We start from the raw sequence: 19704 nt of genomic DNA on the forward strand, positions 1-19704 counted from the left end.
AATTGTACAATGACATGTACAGGCTTCAAAGAGATTTAACTATGCAAGCATATAGAAAGTTGTTCCATCAAAGGCATTTGATTGGATCAACATTATCATGTCAAAATTTTACTGAAATATAATGTTAACCTTATCTAGCAGAAACTATGGCCAAGTAGTAGAGTTGAGCAGCAGCCAATTTTGTATATTGCTTATAACGCTTTAATAGTATCATAGTTTACATCAGTCTCAAACCCTTCTTATTATTTTTCAATTTCCTTACTACGGAAAGATCAATTCTAATCCTCACAAAGGCTAAAGAGGAATAGTACAATAATAGTAAATCAAGATCATCATATACATATATAATAAGAAAGTTGTAAGAAAAATAACCTTGTTTGGAGTGTGCTCTAGAAGCCTCTCTGCTGAAAATAAACCAGATTTTCTGATATATAGCAAATATAATGAATGAGCTTTCACAAAATCAGTGATTCAGATACAATAAACAAAATTTCCTGAGAATGCAGCCATCTCAGAAACTAAGCAGCAAGGAGAATTCTTAATTGTACAATGACATGTATATGCTTCAAAGAGATCGAACTAAGGAAGCTGTAACACCCTACCATACAGAGTCTTATGCTTAAGTCATAATTCCGAGATGGCAAGGTATTACGACCTCTAGAATAAAAATTTAGTACATATAGTAGTATGAGTGATTGATTATAACTAGGAGCCTTTGTAGAAAAAGGGGTAAACAAAAACCATAACTCGAAAGCGCAACACTCTGATCGATAACGTACCGAGCAAAGGATAAGTCAATGCGAGATTATATATATACAAAGGAGTGTCAAAAACAGGAATATCAAGACTCAAAATCCGGTTGCGAAGATAACCGGTCCGAGCATAACAATATATACATATAATGAAATAAGGAAACCCCAAAGGAAACCCAAAGGGACACAAATACAGAAACCTATTCTCCAAAATCTCCTGTAAGAGGAGTCATCACAGTTTGTATTATGTAATGGAGATAAAAGTATCTAAGCAAAACATATAAACCAAAACAGAGTCCCGAGAATAAAGGATCTTCGCTAATCCAGAAGTCTCCAGCATGCCTCAGCAAGAAACCTCACGTCCTGCATCTGAAAATCACAAAATCTGCATGGGTGAGAACCAGAGGTCCCCAGCATGGTAACAGCTTCCACATATATAATACATAATAATAGAGGAAAGCCGAAGGCAATCCTAGAACTTCCTCCAGATAATATCAAAGCTTATAAACAAGCTAAACCATAAGTGGCAACTGACTAAAGATCCTTCAGTTTAAATAATACTTCCCTGTCCAATTCCTTCAGACCTCCCAACCACCAGCAGGAGTATAATATAGCAAACACTGTTATATCAGACAATAGATTTACAAATAGGAACAGATAAGGCATTTAGACAATTAGCAAGTAATATGCAGTCAAATATGCAATCTCAAACAATTCATGTAGTATGCATATGATGAATGCCTGTCCCTAGTGGCTGATGATATCATCTGTCGGTTATAGAGCCAACCTGACAAGTCCTGGTAGCTAACCATTGGACTGTCCCTCTGTCGTGTCTCCCCAACTCGAGTCATACTCAATATAAATTGATCACAATCATGATCCATATCCATCACCGTCACTGGTGAATATTTATGGGGGTGAGCTCATCCGAGGCTTTCACAGTGCCCAGCCACCCTGATGACATAGGGTCAACAGAGCTTCGAGTCTCAACCTGGAGCATGTGGTAGCTAGCCACTGCTTCCTCCCAGGGAAACCCTCATCTCCGATAGTGGAAGTGCAAACATTCACAATTCATTCAACAGCATATATGCATTTATACTTAGCCATAATCATGGCTCCGCCGTAACACGGCAATAATCCAGCCATCCGGCTCACGGTTAAATCCATAACCAGCCAATTCACTAACAATTGCGGCCCTTCGGCCCATGGCATAACAAGCACTTCCACCGCCATCCTCCGCATCTCACATAATCATCTTTGATCCTCATTGATCATTCATTTTTCCCTTGCTTCACTCGTAAGTTACCACATTCACTAGCTCCTTGTCTCATTGCTAGGCATATCATAATGATTTAAGACATAAGTGGTGAGATCGGAGGCTTAGAAGTATGAAATTTGGCTTTTAAAACTCAAAAATCAACTTTGGGATGAAAACAGGGCCACGCGTACGCGCACTCCACGCGCACACGTGGATGGCCACAAAGCTCATCGGCGCGCAAACGTCATACACGCGGACGTGTGGGTTGAAAAATAGCCAAACAACGCGCAAGCGTCAGCCACGCGTACGCGTGGGTGCTCTTGCGCCCCAGGCACAAAACTGGCACAACTCTCTAGAAAATGGCTGGGCATTTGGTGCAGCGCATCGACGCGGTCGCGCACACCACACGCAAGCGTGGATGGTGTTTTCTTGAAGAACGGTGCATACGCGCCAAGTGCGCCTACGCCGGGGGGTCATTCTGCTAAAAATTTTCTAGGTTAAAAGCTGCAGAATTCACAGATTCAACCCCCAATCTTCCAACGGACATAACTTTCTCATTTTAAATCGTTTTCCGCCCATTCTTTCAACGGAATGAACATCCCGGATCCAATTTCATTTCTAAATAAGTTTGGTACAAAACGGGAATTCGTAGTCCAAGTTATGTCTTGTCAAAATATGCCCAAAAATCATGTTTTCATACAAAACCACAAGGTGCCATTTTCAAAACAAGCCATTTTCAACTCTCTTCAAAATCAACCAAAACATGCCAATTTCAACCCTTTGTGAAATCAATCAAAATGTACTAAAATCAACATCAAGCCATCCTCAACTCACTCATTGACACTTTACCAAAATTTCCAACGTCACCATCCAACCATTTTAACACTTCTCAATCAAATGGCTAAAGGACAAACACAATATCATGTCATACATCCTTCCTCATCCCAATTTCCAATAATACCATTTCCAATCAACCATCATTATACATAATCAACATTATACTCACCATCAACATGGTACCACCCAATCAATTCAACCTCAATCATCCATCAAGCATATATCACAACATGCATTTCTCATATATCACACAATCAAGGCATCAATATTCATAATCACATATATGAACACATCATATATCTCAACCATTCAACAACATCAACAATTCAATGACTATCTTAGGGCCTCTAGCCTAAGTATTTCCTACCACATTACATATTAGATACGGGAAACCGAGACCATACCTTAGCCGATTTCCCAAGCTCAACCGGAGCACTTCCAAACCACTTGTCCACAAGCTCTCAAGGTATCAACACCTCCAAGAACAGATTTTAACACACAAAACCCTCTCCCAAGCTTTCCAAAATCACCAATCAAGCTCCAATATTCACATATACAAAACCTAAGCCACAATCATCATATGCATACACAACATCTCAATACCCAAACATCATAGAACAACAATTTATACTAGGGTTGAGAATCTTACCACACCCAAGGTCCAAGGAGACAAGATCAGATTAACCTTCTCCTTCAAGAGGGTTGGGTCCTATAACATCAAAGAGCCCACAATCTCAACATTTTTACTCATGAAACTCGAAATCAAAGCTGGAAATTCGAAAAGGCAAACGTGGCTTACCTCAAGATTGATTGTATGGGTTTTGTAGAGCTCTCCGCGGTGAACGCATGGCCGCAAACGGTGCGGCAATCGGAGCTCTAGATCAAAAGTTATGGTGGTTTGAAGATCAAATGAGAGAAAGAAGTTGAGAGAGAGTTCTTCCCTTCCTTTCCACCATTTCAGCATGTTTGAGTGATAAGTGAGGAAAGAGAGTGCTGAAATGAGTGTTTTAGGGTTTAGTTATGTTGGGCCAAGGGCTCATTTTGGGTCCGGTTGGCCCGGTTTGGCCCGTTCGGTCCAATCTTGGTCCGATTTCTATAAAATTGGTACCGAAATTCTCGTCTCAAACTCCTCTATCACATTTAGCCATAAAAATAACATTTTTGGCTTTCTAGAATAAATTCTCATTTATGGGTTAATTAGCCGTTAATTAACCGGATCTTACATTCTACCCACCTAATTGGGAATTTTGCCCACAAAATTCAAATTCAATTACCTGAGAATAAGTGCGGATAGTCCGTTCGCATCTCCGACTCAACTTCCCAAGTGTGTTCCTCAACACCGCCTCGACTCCAAGCCACTTTGACTAATGAAACCTCTTTTCCACGCAACCGTTTGATACTAGTATCATCAATTCTGACTGGAGCCACCGGAAGCGTCAAATCTTCTTTTAATTGAACCGATTCAGGTTCTAACACATGGCTAGTATCAGGAGTGTACTTCCGAAGCTGCGACACGTGAAACACGTCGTGCAGGTTCGAAAGATGAGGTGGTAGAGCCATCCAATATGCCACCCTTCCAATCCTCTCCAGGATCTGAAATGGACCAATGTATCGAGGATTCAACTTCTTCACTTTAATCGCCTTACCTACTCCTGTGGTCGGAGTAACCTTAAGGAAAACATGATCTCTTTCCTCAAATTCCAAGGGCTTTCGCCTCTGATCGGCGTAACTCTTCTGGCGACTCTGCACCATAAGCATCCTATCTCGGATTTTCTTGACTTGTTCAGTGGTCTCAGCTATCATCTCCGGCCCCAACAAGCCTTTCTCTCCAGCTTCATACCAACATAGCGGAGATTGACATTTCCTCCCATACAATGCCTCATACGGAGCCATTCCAATGCTCGCATGGTAACTATTATTGTATGCAAACTCCACTAACGGCATATACCGATCCCAACTCGCCGGTTGGTCCAAAACACAAGCTCTCAACATATCCTCTAGGGTTTGGATCGTCCTCTCGGATTGACCATCTGTTTGAGGATGGTAAGCTGTACTCAAGCTTAATCAGGTTCCAAAAGCTTTCTGAAATGCACCCCAGAACCTCGAAGTGAAACGAGGATCTCTATCAGAGATTATAGTAGCAGGTACACCATGAAGTCTCACAATCTCCTTTATGTATAACCGTGCTAGCTCCTCAAGGGTGTAAGTCATCCGAATGGGCAAAAAGTGAGCTGACTTCGTCAGTTGGTCCACAATCACCCAGATAGCATCGAATCTAGTCCTAGTCCTTGGCAATCCCGACACAAAGTCCATTGCAATACTTTCCCACTTCCATTGCGGAACCTCTAAAGGTTGCGACATCCCGGAAGGTCTTTGATGTTCAATCTTTACCTTTTGACAAGTTAGGCACTTTGAAACATATTCCGCCACATCATTCTTCATCCCCAGCCACCAAAACATCGCCTTTAAATCATGGTACATCTTAGTACTTCCCAGGTGAATGGAGAATCCGCTTTGGTGTGCCTCCTTTAAGATATCTTGCCTCAAAGTGCCAACATCCGGCACAATGATCCTACCCTTGAATCTCCATAACCCATCTTTTTCTTCCGACACTCTCCACTGTTTTCCTTGCTCAATAGCCGGTAACACCTTCCATAACGCTTCATCATTCTCATGGGCCTTTAGGAGTTCGGACTTAAAGTCACTCGAGATTTATAATCGGCTCAAACACAAGGTTCCAGATACTTCTTGAGCAACAATTTTTAGACTCTCAAATCCCTTGAGCAACTTCTCCTCTTGCAGCATCATCCAAGCCGCATATAACGACTTCCGACTTAACGCATCCGCCACTACATTTGCATTTCCCGGATGGTAATTCAACTCAAAATCGTAGTCCTTCAATAATTCCATCCATCTTCTCTGCCTCATATTAAGCTCTTTCTGATCAAAGAGATATTTCAAGCTTTTGTGATCGGAGAAGACTTGGAACTTAACCCCATAGAGATAATGCCTCCACACCTTCAAGGCAAACACAACCGCAGCGAGTTCCAAATCGTGCGTAGGGTAACTAACTTCGTGAGGTCTCAACTGTCGTGAGGCATACGCCACCACATTATGATGCTGCATCAGCACGCACCCTAGACCTTTAATGAGGCATCACAGTACACCTCAAAAGGCTCGTTTGGCTCAGGTAACACTAACACAGGTGCAGTGGTCAACTTTTTCTTCAATGTCTGAAAGCTCTCCTCGCACTCAGGAGTCCAAACAAACGGAGTGTCTTTGCGGGTTAACTTTGTCAACGGCAAGGCTACTTACGAAAAGCCTTTGATGAACCTTCGGTAATAGCCAGCTAAACCCAGAAAACTCCTTATCTCAGTTACTGTGGTTGGTTGCCTCCAATCTATCACAGCTTCCACCTTAGTTGGATCTACAGCTATTCCCTTCTTACTCACCACGTGACCCAAAAACTTCACCTCACTCTTCCAGAACTCACACTTAGATAGTTTTGCATAGAGTTTCTTCTCCTTTAGAATTTGCAACACGGTCCTCAAGTGTTCTGCATGCTCTTCTTTAGTTTTGGAGTAAATTAGTATATCGTCAATGAAGACAACAACGAATTTATCCAGAAACGGACGGAACACTCTATTCATGTAATCCATGAATACTGCAGGAGCGTTCGCCAACCCAAAGGACATTACAGTGTACTTGTAATGACCATAACGAGTCCTGAAAGTGGTCTTAGGGATATCCTCACCCCTTACCCTTATCTGGTGATAACCGGATCGCAAATCGATCTTGGAGAAAACCCCAACTCCTTGTAACTGATCCATGAGATCATCAATCCTCAGCAATGGGTACTTATTCTTTATGGTGACCTTGTTCAGCTGCCTGTAATCCACACAGAGCCGCATGCTTCCATCTTTCTTCTTTACCAGTAACACTGGAGCACCCCACGGGGAAACACTTGGTCGGATAAAGTTCTTACCCAACAATTCCTCTAACTGAGACTTTAGCTCGACCATCTCTAACGGTGACATTCTATAAGGAGCACTTGAGATTGGTCCCGCCCCAGGCACCAATTCAATAGCAAACTCGACCTCTCGGTTAGGTGGAAATTCCTCAATATCATCGGGAAACACTTCTGAAAACTCACACACTACCGGAATCTGATCCAACTTTTGATCATCACCTGAAACACTCGCGGTTAACAACAGGATACCCTGACATTCGATTCCAGAACAGTTCACAATCATTGAATTCAAGTAATAATTATTCACCACGACTGGCCCTTCTGTATCTTCCGGCATAAAGTACACCGACTTTGTAGAACAATCAAGCAGGACATGGTTCTCATATAACCAGTCCAATCCCAAGATAAGATCAAGACCGATCATCGGTAAGCAGATTAAATTATGGACAAAATCACACTGCTTGAACCTAAACGAAACTTTCGGGCATCCTAACCTAGTTACCATGGCTTCATGGGTAGCATTATACACTTTTAGGTCATAACCTAAGGTTACGATCTTCAATCCTAACTCATGGGCTTTCTCAAATGCAATGAATGAATGCGATACTCCCGAATAAAATAAAGCATTTAAAGTTTGACCAGCCATTTCACAATTACCTCGAATGAGTGTCTCGGATCCCTCTGCACCCACAGCTGAGGTGGTGAACACCCGACCAGTCTGTTGTGCTTTCCCAACACCTTGTTTCTGCTTCTCCAGAAAATTTGCGGCTTTATGCCCCGCCTTTCCACAATTGTAGCACAAACCCCATCTGGCCTTGCATGGTGCTCCCGGATGGTGACTTCCACACCTAGTACAAGCTTGATCATTCTGAGGCTGCTTCCCAAACCTTTTCCCTTGGGAGTTGTTGTTGTTGGGCCTCCTAAAAGAACCTCCCCTCTTGAAGGGCGGACCTCTAGGTGCAAAGCTCTTCCCTCGGTTCTGTGGAAATGATCCTTTGTGACTTCCTTTCTCAGCGGCTGCCCTCTTCACACACTCTTTAGCAACCCTACACTTGTTCACCAACTCGGAGAAAGTCCTAATCTCCATTGGCCCCACTTAACCGAAAATATCGCTCCGGAGTCCTCCTTCGTACTTAACACACTTCCATTCCTCATATTCCACCGGAGTCCCTTGACACATACGAGAGAATCTGAACAGCTCCTCAAACTTGTCAGTATACTCAGATACGGACATAGTACTTTGCTTCAGCTGTAACAATTCAAGCTCCTTGGCGTCCTAGCAGAAGTCGGAAAGTACTTCTTATAGAACTCCTCTTGGAAAACATCTCAGGTGATATAATCATCACCCTGCTGCAAGAGGCGTCGGATACCCTGCCACCAATGCGACGCTTCACCAGTGAGCAAATAGGTAGCGAACTCCACACGCTACCCTTCAGGTACCACCTGCGCTTGTAGTGCTCGTTCCATAGCCTGAAACCATGTATCGGCTTCAGTCGGGCTAGTAGTTCCCTTGAACTTCGGTGGATTAACCTTCAAAAAGTTTGCCAGTGTCATCGGGCCCTGAACTCCACCTCCGTCATTACCATGGTTGTTCATCTGTTGACCAAGAGCCTCAGCAGTAGCTTGCATAGCAGCAGCCATATTCTCCAACGCAGTCATAAAGTTTACCGGGTCATTAGGGTTAGTCTCCGGCGTACGAGCATTTGTATGACCTCTCCTATGACCTCTACCGCGTCCACGAGGTGCCATATGGTTCCTATACACACAAAACAATCGATATTAAGTTGATCAGTCTCAATATCGGAAGTCTAGTGCTTCAAAGTTCCAAATGCATGCTCATGAACGTTTATGCCAATTATATCAAGCAGATATACTAATAGCACATAACACACACACAGATAATGCACAGAAGCATAGTCAGTCCGTCCCTCAGGCTCTACAGGAACGAACTGCTCTGATACCATAATGTAACACCCTACCATACAGAGTCTTATGCTTAAGTCATAATTCCGAGATGGCAAGGTATTACGACCTCTAGAATAAAACTTTAGTACATATAGTAGTATGAATGATTGATTATAACTAGGAGCCTTTGTAGAAAAAGGGGTAAACAAAAACCGTAACTCGAAAGCGCAACACTCCGATCAATAACGTACCGAGCAAAGGATAAGTCAACGCGAGATTATATATATACAAAGGAGTGTCAAAAACAGGAATATCAAGACTCAAAATCCGGTTGTGAAGATAACCGGTCCGAGCATAACAATATATACATATAATGAAATAAGGAAACCCCAAAGGAAACCCAAAGGGACACAAATACAGAAACCTATTCTCCAAAATCTCCTATAAGAGGAGTCATCACAGTTTGTATTATGTAATGGAGATAAAAGTATCTAAGCAAAACATATAAACCAAAATAGAGTCCCGAGAACAAAGGATCTTCGCTAATCCAGAAGTCTCCAGCATGCCTCAGCGAGAAACCTCACGTCCTGCATCTGAAAATCACAAAATCCGCATGGGTGAGAACCAGAGGTCCCCAGCATGGTAACAGCTTCCACATATATAATACATAATAATAGAGGAAAGCCGAAGGAAATCCTAAAACTTCCTCCAGATAATATCAAAGCTTATAAACAAGTTAAACCATAAGTGGTAACTGACTAAAGATCCTTCAGTCTAACTAATACTTCCCTGTCCAATTCCTTCAGACCTCCCAACCACCAGCAGGAGAATAATATAGCAAACACTGTTATATCAGACAACAGATTTACAAATAGGAACAGATAAGGCATTTAGACAATTAGCAAGTAATATGCAGTCAAATAGGCAATCTCAAACAATTCATGTAGTATGCATATGATGAATGCCTGTCTCTAGTGGCTGATGATATCATCTGTCGGTTATAGAGCCAACCCGACAAGTCCTGGTAGCTAACCATTGGACTGTCCCTCTGTCGTGTCTCCCCAACTCGAGTCATACTCAATATAAATTGATCATAATCATGATCCATATCCATCACCGTCACTGGTGAATATTTATGGGGGTGAGCTCATTCGGGGCTTTCACAGTGCCCGGCCACCCTGATGACATAGAGTCAACAGAGCTTCGAGTCTCAACCTGGAGCACGTGGTGGCTAGCTACTGCTTCCTCCCAGGGAAACCCTCATCTCCGATAGTGGAAGTGCAAACATTCACAATTCATTTAACAGCATATATGCATTTATACTTAGCCATAATCATGGCTCCGCCGTAACACGGCAATAATCCAGCCATCCGGCACACGGTTAAATCCATAACCAACCAATTCATTAACAATTGCAGCCCTTCGGCCCATGGCATAACAAGCACTTCCACCGCCATCCTCCGCATCTCACATAATCATCTTTGATCCTCATTGATCATTCATTTTTCCCTTGCTTCACTCGCAAGTTACCACATTCACTAGCTCCTTGTCTCATTGCTAGGCATATCATAATGATTTAAGACATAAGTGGTGAGATCGGAGGCTTAGAAGTATGAAATTTGGCTTTTAAAACTCAAAAATCAACTTTGGGATGAAAACAGGGCCACGCGTACGCGCACTCCACGCGCACGCATGGATGGCCACAAAGCTCATCGGCGCGCAAGCGTCATACACACGGACGCGATGGTTGAAAAATAGCCAAACGACGCGCAAGCATCAGCCACGCGTATGCGTGGGTGCTCTTGCGCCCTAGGCACAAAATTGGCACAACTCTGGCACAACTCTCTGGAAAATGGCTGGGCATTTGGTGCAGCGCATCGACGCGCTTGCGCACACCACGCGCACACGTGGATGGTGTTTTCTTGAAGAACGGCGCGTACGCGCCAAGTGCGCCTACGCGCCGGGGGTCATTCTGCTAAAAATTTTGTAGGTTAAAAGCTGCAGAATTCACAGATTCAACCCCCAATCTTCCAACGGACATAACTTTCTCATTTTAAATTGTTTTCCGCCCATTCTTTCAACGGCATGAACATCCCGGATCCAATTTCATTTCTAAATAAGTTTGGTACAAAACGGGGATCCGTAGTCCAAGTTATGTCTTGTCAAAATATGCCCAAAAATCATGTTTTCATACAAAATCACAAGGTGCCATTTTCAAAACAAGCCATTTTCAACTCTCTTCAAAATCAACCAAAACATGCCAATTTCAACCCTTTGTGAAATCAATCAAAATGTACCAAAATCAACATCAAGCCATCCTCAACTCACTCATTGACACTTTACCAAAATTTCCAACGTCACCATCCAACCATTTTAACACTTCTCAATCAAATGGCTAAAGGACAAACACAATATCATGTCATACATCCTTCCTCATCCCAATTTCCAATAATACCATTTCCAATCAACAATCATTATACATAATCAACATTATACTCACCATCAACATGGTACCACCCAATCAATTCAACCTCAATCATCCATCAAGCATATATCACAACATGCATTTCTCATATATCACACAATCAAGGCATCAATATTCATAATCACATATATGAACACATCATATATCTCAACCATTCAACAACATCAACAATTCAATGCCTATCTTAGGGCCTCTAGCCTAAGTATTTCCTACCACATTACATATTAGATACGGGAAACCGAGACCATACCTTAGCTGATTTCCCAAGCTCAACCGGAGCACTTCCAAACCACTTGTCCACAAGCTCTCAAGGTATCAACACCTCCAAGAACAGATTTTATCACACAAAACCCTCTCCCAAGCTTTCCAAAATCACCAATCAAGCTCCAATATTCACATATACACAACCTAAGCCACAATCATCATACGCATACACAACATCTCAATACCCAAACATCATAGAACAATAATTTACACTAGGGTTGAGAATCTTACCACATCCAAGGTCCAAGGAGACAAGATTAACCTTCTCCTTCAACATTAAAGAGCCCACAATCTCAACATTTTTGCTCATGAAACTCGAAATCAAAGCTGGAAATTCGAAGAGGAAAACGTAGCTTACCTCAAAATTGATTGTATGGGTTTTGTAGAGCTCTCCGCGGTGAACGCGTGGCCGCAAACGGTGCGGCAATCGGAGCTCTAGATCAAAAGTTATGGTGGTTTGAAGATCAAATGAGAGAAAGAAGTTGAGAGAGAGTTCTTCCCTTCCTTTCCACCATTTCAGCGTGTTTGAGTGATAAGTGAGGAGAGAGAGTGCTGAAATGAGTGTTTTAGGGTTTAGTTATGTTGGGTCAAGGGCGCACTTTGGGTCCGGTTGGCCCGGTTTGGCCCGTTCGGTCCAATCTTGGTCCGATTTCTATAAAATTGGTACCAAAATTCTCGTCTCAAACTCCTCTATCACATTTAGCCATAAAAATAACATTTTTGGCTTTCTAGAATAAATTTTTATTTATGGGTTAATTAGCCGTTAATTAACCGGATCTTACACAAGCAGGTACAAAATTGAGTACTGTTCAAAAAATATATATATTTAAAGCTCATTGCTAGTTACTACTGAGTGGAATTCTATTTCATTTAGCACTTCTAACTTTAACTTGGCATGCAGTGCACATTCTATGGCAGGGATGGTATAGTGGCAATGATTGTAGAAATAGACCAACCTCTTACTCATTCACAAAGTCATTCAGGGAAGTATGTAAACTAACTATTATAGTTCAGTGTTGCTGATATATAATCTAACTACTGTAATTAGCTCATATAGCTTTTCTATAACTTGGTAAAAGTAAACATTATCAGCCTTTCAACCAAGTCAGGGCCAAGTTTCTTGCCCAAGACCAAGTTGGCAGCATCAGTTGTAAGGAACCAGTCAAAGACAACGTTAATAAAGCCAGAAAGAAAAGCTCCACCAACAAGTGCACCAGCCATGGTATGATCTCAACAACAACAGAAAAGTGAATGGATTTGCAGAGAAAGGTAAGAGAACAATGGTTGCAGGGTGTAGTGAACTCAATAGAGGGGTTTTCTTAAACAAGTCTTCAAAGAAGGTGTCCTACATGATATTACGTGGTATCGGTCTCCAAGGTAACTATAAAGAATTTGGTATCAGTGGAGTGCTTAGCTGGCTCTGCATTAACTCCATTAGTTAAATTCTTGTTTGAAGGAACCAACACATTGTTAAATAGCAAAAATATTAGTGGTGTGGTTTCACTGTGACCAATGGACACTAGTCTTTGTGGGAATTATATAAAACTAAGGAGTATGAATCTGCATATCATCATGGTATATGGTAATAATATAAGGTTAAAATCTGTTGGCAATAGACATTGGCTTTCACGCTTTCACGTGGTGATAGCTAGCTTATCTATGAGGTTGCTTTAAAAAATAACTCTGTACACTGTTAAATATGTGATGCTTTGGGACTAATAAATTTAATCATGTATAGAAGTATATGTAATTACAGAATTAGGCGCTCATGATGATTCTTTTATTGGATTGCTGGATGTAAACATTATTTGTGGTGAATCAAGGTTAATATTAACTCGACCTTTTTCCATGTTTAGGTTCTAATTAAACAAGGCATGCTCTATCAGGGAGACAAGGTTGCATTATAATCTGTTAATCCAAAATTCCGAACCAAGAGTGAAAACACGAATGAAAGCTCAAAGTGTTCAAACTCACCAGGGACAGGGAGAAGCCGCGAGAGCTCGGGATGGCGAACAGTGGAGGGTGGCTCAACAGTTTCGTGCACGGCAGGCAGAGGACCCAAGATCGGCAGCACCTTCGTAGTGGAGCAGCGACGGCAGCAGAGTTCGCGCGCTTCCAATGACTCTTCGCAGGGTTCTGCTTAATTTGGGGAAGAATGAATTAGAATTTATAGGAGAAATTAAAAAGGCAGAAAGGAGAAATTGAGTTAACAAATCCTCACCTGGTGGCGTTTTGTGATGCAATTGCCGCTGATTTGTGGCATGTGAAGGAGTCCTGCCTTCACAACCTTGTTTTGGAATTGCAGTAATGGGTGTGCTTCGCGGGCTACCAGTTACTCTTCGCGGGTTTTCTTGAAATTTGGGGGGAATCAACTCAGGGTTATAAGAAAAAAAAGGGGGCAAAACAAAAATTGGATTGCTTAAGATTGGATCCTCACCTGGCGGCGTTTTGTGATGGAGTCGCCGCTGATGATAAGGCACGCGAAGGATTTCTGCTTCCCCAGCATGTTTCGCGGCGGCGAGGTGTGTGGCCTCCAGATCTTCGCCGCTATTTACCGTGCCTCGCGTAGGCGATGGCGGCATTTTTGGTGGAGTCGCCGCTGATGATTGTGGCACGCGAAGGAGTTCTGCTTTCCCCAGCATGCTTTGCGGCAGCGAGGTGTGTGGCCTCCAAATCTTGGCCGCTATTCACCGTGCCTGGCGTAGTGATGAAACTGGCAAACTGCCAAATGAATGGAAATAATAATAATAATAATAATAATAATAATAATAATAATAATAATAATAATTTATTTAAATTTTGTCTATCAAAATAGTTTCTAATAAATAATTTAAATTAATCAAATAAATTATAATTAAATTAAACTTCAATAATCATAAAATTATATTTAATTATTTTATTAAAAAATAGTTTTTTTAAAAATTAAATCTCAATATAATATAATAACTTATAAATAGTTAATTATTTAATTTTCAAAAATTTAGGGTGTTAAATAATTCAATTTGGAACTCTTGTTCTATTTCAGGGTAGTTCTGATTTAGTTATTTGAGGAAGTGCCAATGTAATACTTTACAATTTAGAAGGTCTTTTAATCTTGTCCATGATTATTTTGAGATCAAATTTTATTGTAGATGGTAAATATTGTAGATTTGTTATTGACCTTGTGAATTTACTAAAATATATCATTTTGTGGTAATTAGTTTTAGTTATTTGATATTTTATACAAGTAATAATAGCTATTAGTAAAAATGAATTTGAAACTTTAGAAAAAGGTTGGTTGTTATTTCTTATTCTCATGTAAAAATAATAAGTATAATATAATTAAAAAAATCTTAAAATTTTAGCGGCAATAATAATAGCTACTAAAAATGAACAACACTATAATTTTAGAATTACTTTTAGTGGTCATATTGCAACAACTTCACTTTATTGACAGTGGCTCAACGGTAGTCATTTTATTATTGTCTATCCGTATTCGGTATTCACCTTAATCCAACTTATAAGTAGCTTTTTTCATGGGGCTAACAACTAAGACTCTAATACCGTTGTTAATTATCCTCTAGAGAGCCGACCTCAACGATAGCTTCACTTTGTTGACACTGGCCCAGCGGTAGTCACTTTGCTATTGTCTGTTTGTATTCGGTATTCAGCTTAATCTAACTTATAAATGAGGCCAATAGATACTATTGTTAAATAACCTCTAGAGAGCCGACATCAACGACATCTTCACTTTATTGACAATGTCTAGTAGTAGCCACTTTGCTATTGTCTGTCCGTATTCGGTATTCACCTTAATCCAACTTATAAGTAGCCCTTCCCAAAGGGCCAACAATGAAGACTCTGATACTATTGTTAAGTATTCCCTAGAGAGCCGACGTCGACGACAGCTTCACTTTATTGATAGTGGCCCAACGATAGTCACTTTATTATTGTCTGTCCGTATTCAGTATTCACCTTAATCCATCTTATAAATAGCCATTTCCATGGGGCCAACGACCAAGACTCTGATACCATTTTTAAGTATTTCCTGGAGAGCTGGAGTCAACGACAACTTCACTTTATTGACACTGGCCCAATAGTAGCCCCTTTGTTATTGTTTATATGTATTCAGTATTCACCTTAATCCAACTTATAAATAGCCATTCCCATGGACCAACAATCAAGACTTTAATACTATTATTAAGTATCCAAGAAAATTGAGAAACTAGACTTCAAAAACTAGCTATTAAAAGAAAGAATAACTCTTCTTAAGTACAACATTAAGCATACAATACTATTCAATTTGGGAATTTGGGAACCCCATAATGCCCAATTCTAAGGCTGTATTTGAAAGGAGTTTGAGAAAAACTAAATTGAGTATCTGTATTATGTTTGGTGTAAAGGGTACAAAACTGAGTTACATCTTAGTATACTATTTGGTTTAAGATAGATATGGAAATGAAGTAAGAATATTTACTAAATTACCCTTAATCATTAAAGAAAATGTTGTTAAAGTTTTAGTCTTTATTTTGCAAAATTTTCAGTCTTTTGTATTCCTAGTTTCAAGAGATACTGAAAGGGCTGAAATTTTGTGTTCCTAGACTGAAATTTTAGTTCCAATCTCTGGCTACCAAACACAATATTGAGTCTCAGTCTTCTAGTTCCAATTTTAGTATCTAGAAACAAACATTACCTAAGAGTGATTCTATGTTTTTATTTAATTTAGTGATTTAGAGATATGTTTGATTAATTTGATCCTTTAGAAATATTGCACATATCTCTATATTTATCATTCTTATTTATGCAAGTGTTTATTAGTAGTCTTATTAATATTAAGCAATTTCCATTTTGAAAAAATCCTACATTTTCTATATAAATATACTCATTTTTCTACTCAATATATAAGTCTTTCTATTCCCTCTTCACATATGCGCTTTGCCTCCGCGATAACTTATTCTGTGCGAGGTATATTCTTCACTTTTCGTTCTGTAGTAAGTCATCATTTTATCTTATTTTCTTAGTTTAACAAAACATTCGGTGAACTTGATCTTTAGAAACCTTGATTTTGTGTCTAATTTTATTGTTCTTGATTTATGTGAGTGTTCATAAGACATTTTTATTGTTATTATATGTAAAGTAAAATTTATTCTGTATAACTAGGTTTTAGCAACTTGGCCACATTTTTCTTTGTGTGACTTCTTTTGTGCGAGCTGTATTCTTCGCATTTGGTTCTATAGTAGGTCATCATCTTATTTTTTATTTTAATTTAGCAAAATGTTTAATGAATTTGATCTCTTAGAAACCTTGATTTTGTGTTTAATTTTATTGTTTTTAATTCATATATGTGTTCATCAGACAACTTTATCGTTATTAAATACAAGGACAAAAAGAATACTTTACAATTCCGTAGAATCTTGCTTACCTTTTCAAAACTTAAAACCCTCTTTTTAAGGGTTTTGAACTTTCTGTAACTTCGTTTACATGTCCACTATAGTTTTTTTCTTTTAGTTTTTCCCCTTTCACAATATCATTAACCCATTTTCTTAGACTTTTCATGTTGAGAAAGGGAAATATAAACTTGCAAATGTTGCCAAGGATCATACTTTGTTTAATCGTTAGCAAAATCAGCCATTCATCATTATTTTTATTGTTTTGTAATACTTTTAGAAGAACATCAATGTTGCTTCCTTTTGAAAATTCTACTTACATTATTGTTTCTTGTATGTAAATCTAGATTTTTTTTTCTTTTCTTATTATTATGTTTTTATTTCATTTTAATTTCTAATTTTTAATAATTTATTTAGTTTCTATTGATAGACTTTGCTAATAGAGTACTAGTATTCTGTTATGTAGATGAAACTAAAATAGATTTTAAGCCTAACTGATAGTTAGTATATATATTTTTCCGCTCTACTATTACATAGATAGTAATTATATGCATTCTATTGTTTGTGTTGGTTTCATTTTATATCTTAAGAAAACAATTCTTTTTGGTTAAGAAGTATAGCTTATAGTGTTTCATTCTTATTGTTTGGGAAGGGGAATTTATTTTTTAAGTGAAATTAAGTGTATTAATTATGGTTTGAGCTTGTTACAAACTTTTTTGTAGCAAGTCCTAAACCCGGATAAAAGAGGACAGTTGTATTAGATGTTCAATAACATTTGTCGAATCTTTATGACATGGATCAAATGTACCAGTACTTTGATAGATTGTCTTTTAAGCAGTAACGTGAGTCTTTAAAAAGTGATAATTTTTTCTATACTTGAACTTTTAGGTAAGAAGAAAGTGCAAAGAAAAACAGTTTAGTAAAGACTTGATTTGATCCTAAAATCAAATGGTATTTTTGCAAATTTTATTTTTTGGATTAAAAATTTAATACGGCTTTCTAGATCTTGTCATCGGTGCTGCATTTACCATGTTTTGGTATTTTAAATTCTTTCCCAACTTTGTGATCCATAAAAGCAAAAACTTAATATTGTTTTTCATTAATTATTTCCTGAACTATCATATATGAATTTATTGTAGAAACAATTTAAGACAATTTCTTAACATTGTTTAAATTTTTAACAAAATTCTATACAAAACATTAGGCAAACCTTGGCCAAAAGTCCATATATATCTATGGTGGCTGTATAAAAGGTATGAGAACCATATAAAGAAGTGCACTGCATCCAAGCTTCTATGGAATATATCTCTAAATATTCCTAATCTTGATTGAGATATTTGGTAATAATATAAATGCAAAGTGCTAATTGAATTTAAATTTAATATTTTGTTGTAACTATTTAACTATATATTGTCACAACACTAAAATTATTTGACTTTTACTATAACTACCAACAAAGTCACACATATAAATGATGATAAACGAGTTGTGGATAAAATAAAGCATTTTACAATTTACATTAATAATGTACCAAATTAAGTTACTGTTGCTTTTAAAAGTTTGTGATATTTGTTTTAGTAGCATATCTGAATCAAATTACAACAAGATGATTGATGTTTCTATTGGAAGTTTCATAGGCACTATAATGTAAGAATTGACGACTAGCTTTGGTTTCTCTTATTAATTTCTTCAGGTGTTGGATATTTTTTCACATTGTTTCTATTGAATAATTTATTGAATGATATTGTATATTGAACCTTAGGCTCAGCATATATAGATTAAAGCACTTTGCATGAAATCACTAGGTTCAATAACTCCTTTTAGCAATTTCACTTCATATGTCCTATGGAAGTTTTGCTTTTGAGTATTTAACAAGACTTATTAAAAGAAGCCACTGGCAGTTGATTCAATTTGTATATATTTGAAAATATTACTTGAAATGCATAGGATTGATGCCTCATGTTTTGTGGCTATAAAAATAGGTAGATGCCACTTTAACTTAAAAAGAATAACGGGAGACTTATGATTTTAGTTTCTATTATGAAAAGTCATATTTTATCAATTTAAATATATCCACAACTACTCAGAGTAATTGCGTCTTCCTATTTCCTCTTCCTATACATGTTCTGCCTATGAAATTTTTTATATCTGCATTCTCGAATTTTGGTTATGTAGTTGGGTATATGTTAAGTATCTATGTAAAGTGGGAAACAACTCCTTAAAAATTAGCTATTAAGGGAGAAGAACCACTCTCCTTGAATACAACATCAAACATCGCATACTACTCAATGTAGGACTTTAGACAACCCATGATACCCAAGTTCCTAACAACATAGTTTTCTTGGAGAGCCGATGTCAACAACAGTTTCACTTTATTGTTACTTACTCAGCGGTAGCCACTATGCTATTGTCTATTTGTATTCGGAATTCACTTTAATCCAACCAATAAGTAGCTCTTTCAATAGGGCCAACAACCAAGATTTTGATACCATTGTTAAGTATTCCCAAGAGAGCCGACATCATCGACAACTTCACTTTATTGACATTGGCTCAGCGGTAGCCACTTCGCTATTGTCTGTCCATATTTGGTATTTACCTTAATCAAGCTTATAAATAGCCCTTCCCATGGGGCTAACAACAAAGACTCTAGTACCATTGTTAAGTATTCCCTAGAGAGCCGACGTCAACGACAACTTTATTTTTTTAACACTGGCCCAGTGGTAACCACTTTGCTATTGTTTGTCTGTATTCGATAATCACCTTAATCTAACTTATAAATAGCCCTTCCCATGTGGCCAACAACTAAGACTCTAATACCATTGTTAAATATCCCTTAGAAAGCCGATGTTAATGAAAACTTCCCCTTA

General features: G+C 38.7%; 1 protein-coding gene across 1 annotated transcript in view; it reads right to left on the bottom strand.

Moving 5' to 3' along the window:
- LOC107619460 (uncharacterized) overlaps positions 1–14113 on the bottom strand; it is a 28552-nt gene extending 14439 nt beyond the window's left edge. Inside the window, exons 1-3 of the mRNA XM_088497499.1 lie at positions 13909–14113; positions 13693–13821; positions 13446–13607 (exon numbers count right to left, since the gene is read on the bottom strand). Of these exons, the coding sequence (XP_088353625.1) occupies positions 13446–13607; positions 13693–13821; positions 13909–14113 (496 nt within the window). The remainder of the gene's footprint in view (positions 1–13445; positions 13608–13692; positions 13822–13908) is intronic.
- Between the last annotated feature and the right edge of the window lie 5591 nt (positions 14114–19704).

The sequence above is a fragment of the Arachis ipaensis genome, chromosome B8, assembly GCF_059453495.1.
Source record: "Arachis ipaensis isolate K30076 ecotype BB chromosome B8, ASM5945349v1, whole genome shotgun sequence".
Classification (NCBI taxonomy): Eukaryota; Viridiplantae; Streptophyta; class Magnoliopsida; order Fabales; family Fabaceae; genus Arachis; species Arachis ipaensis.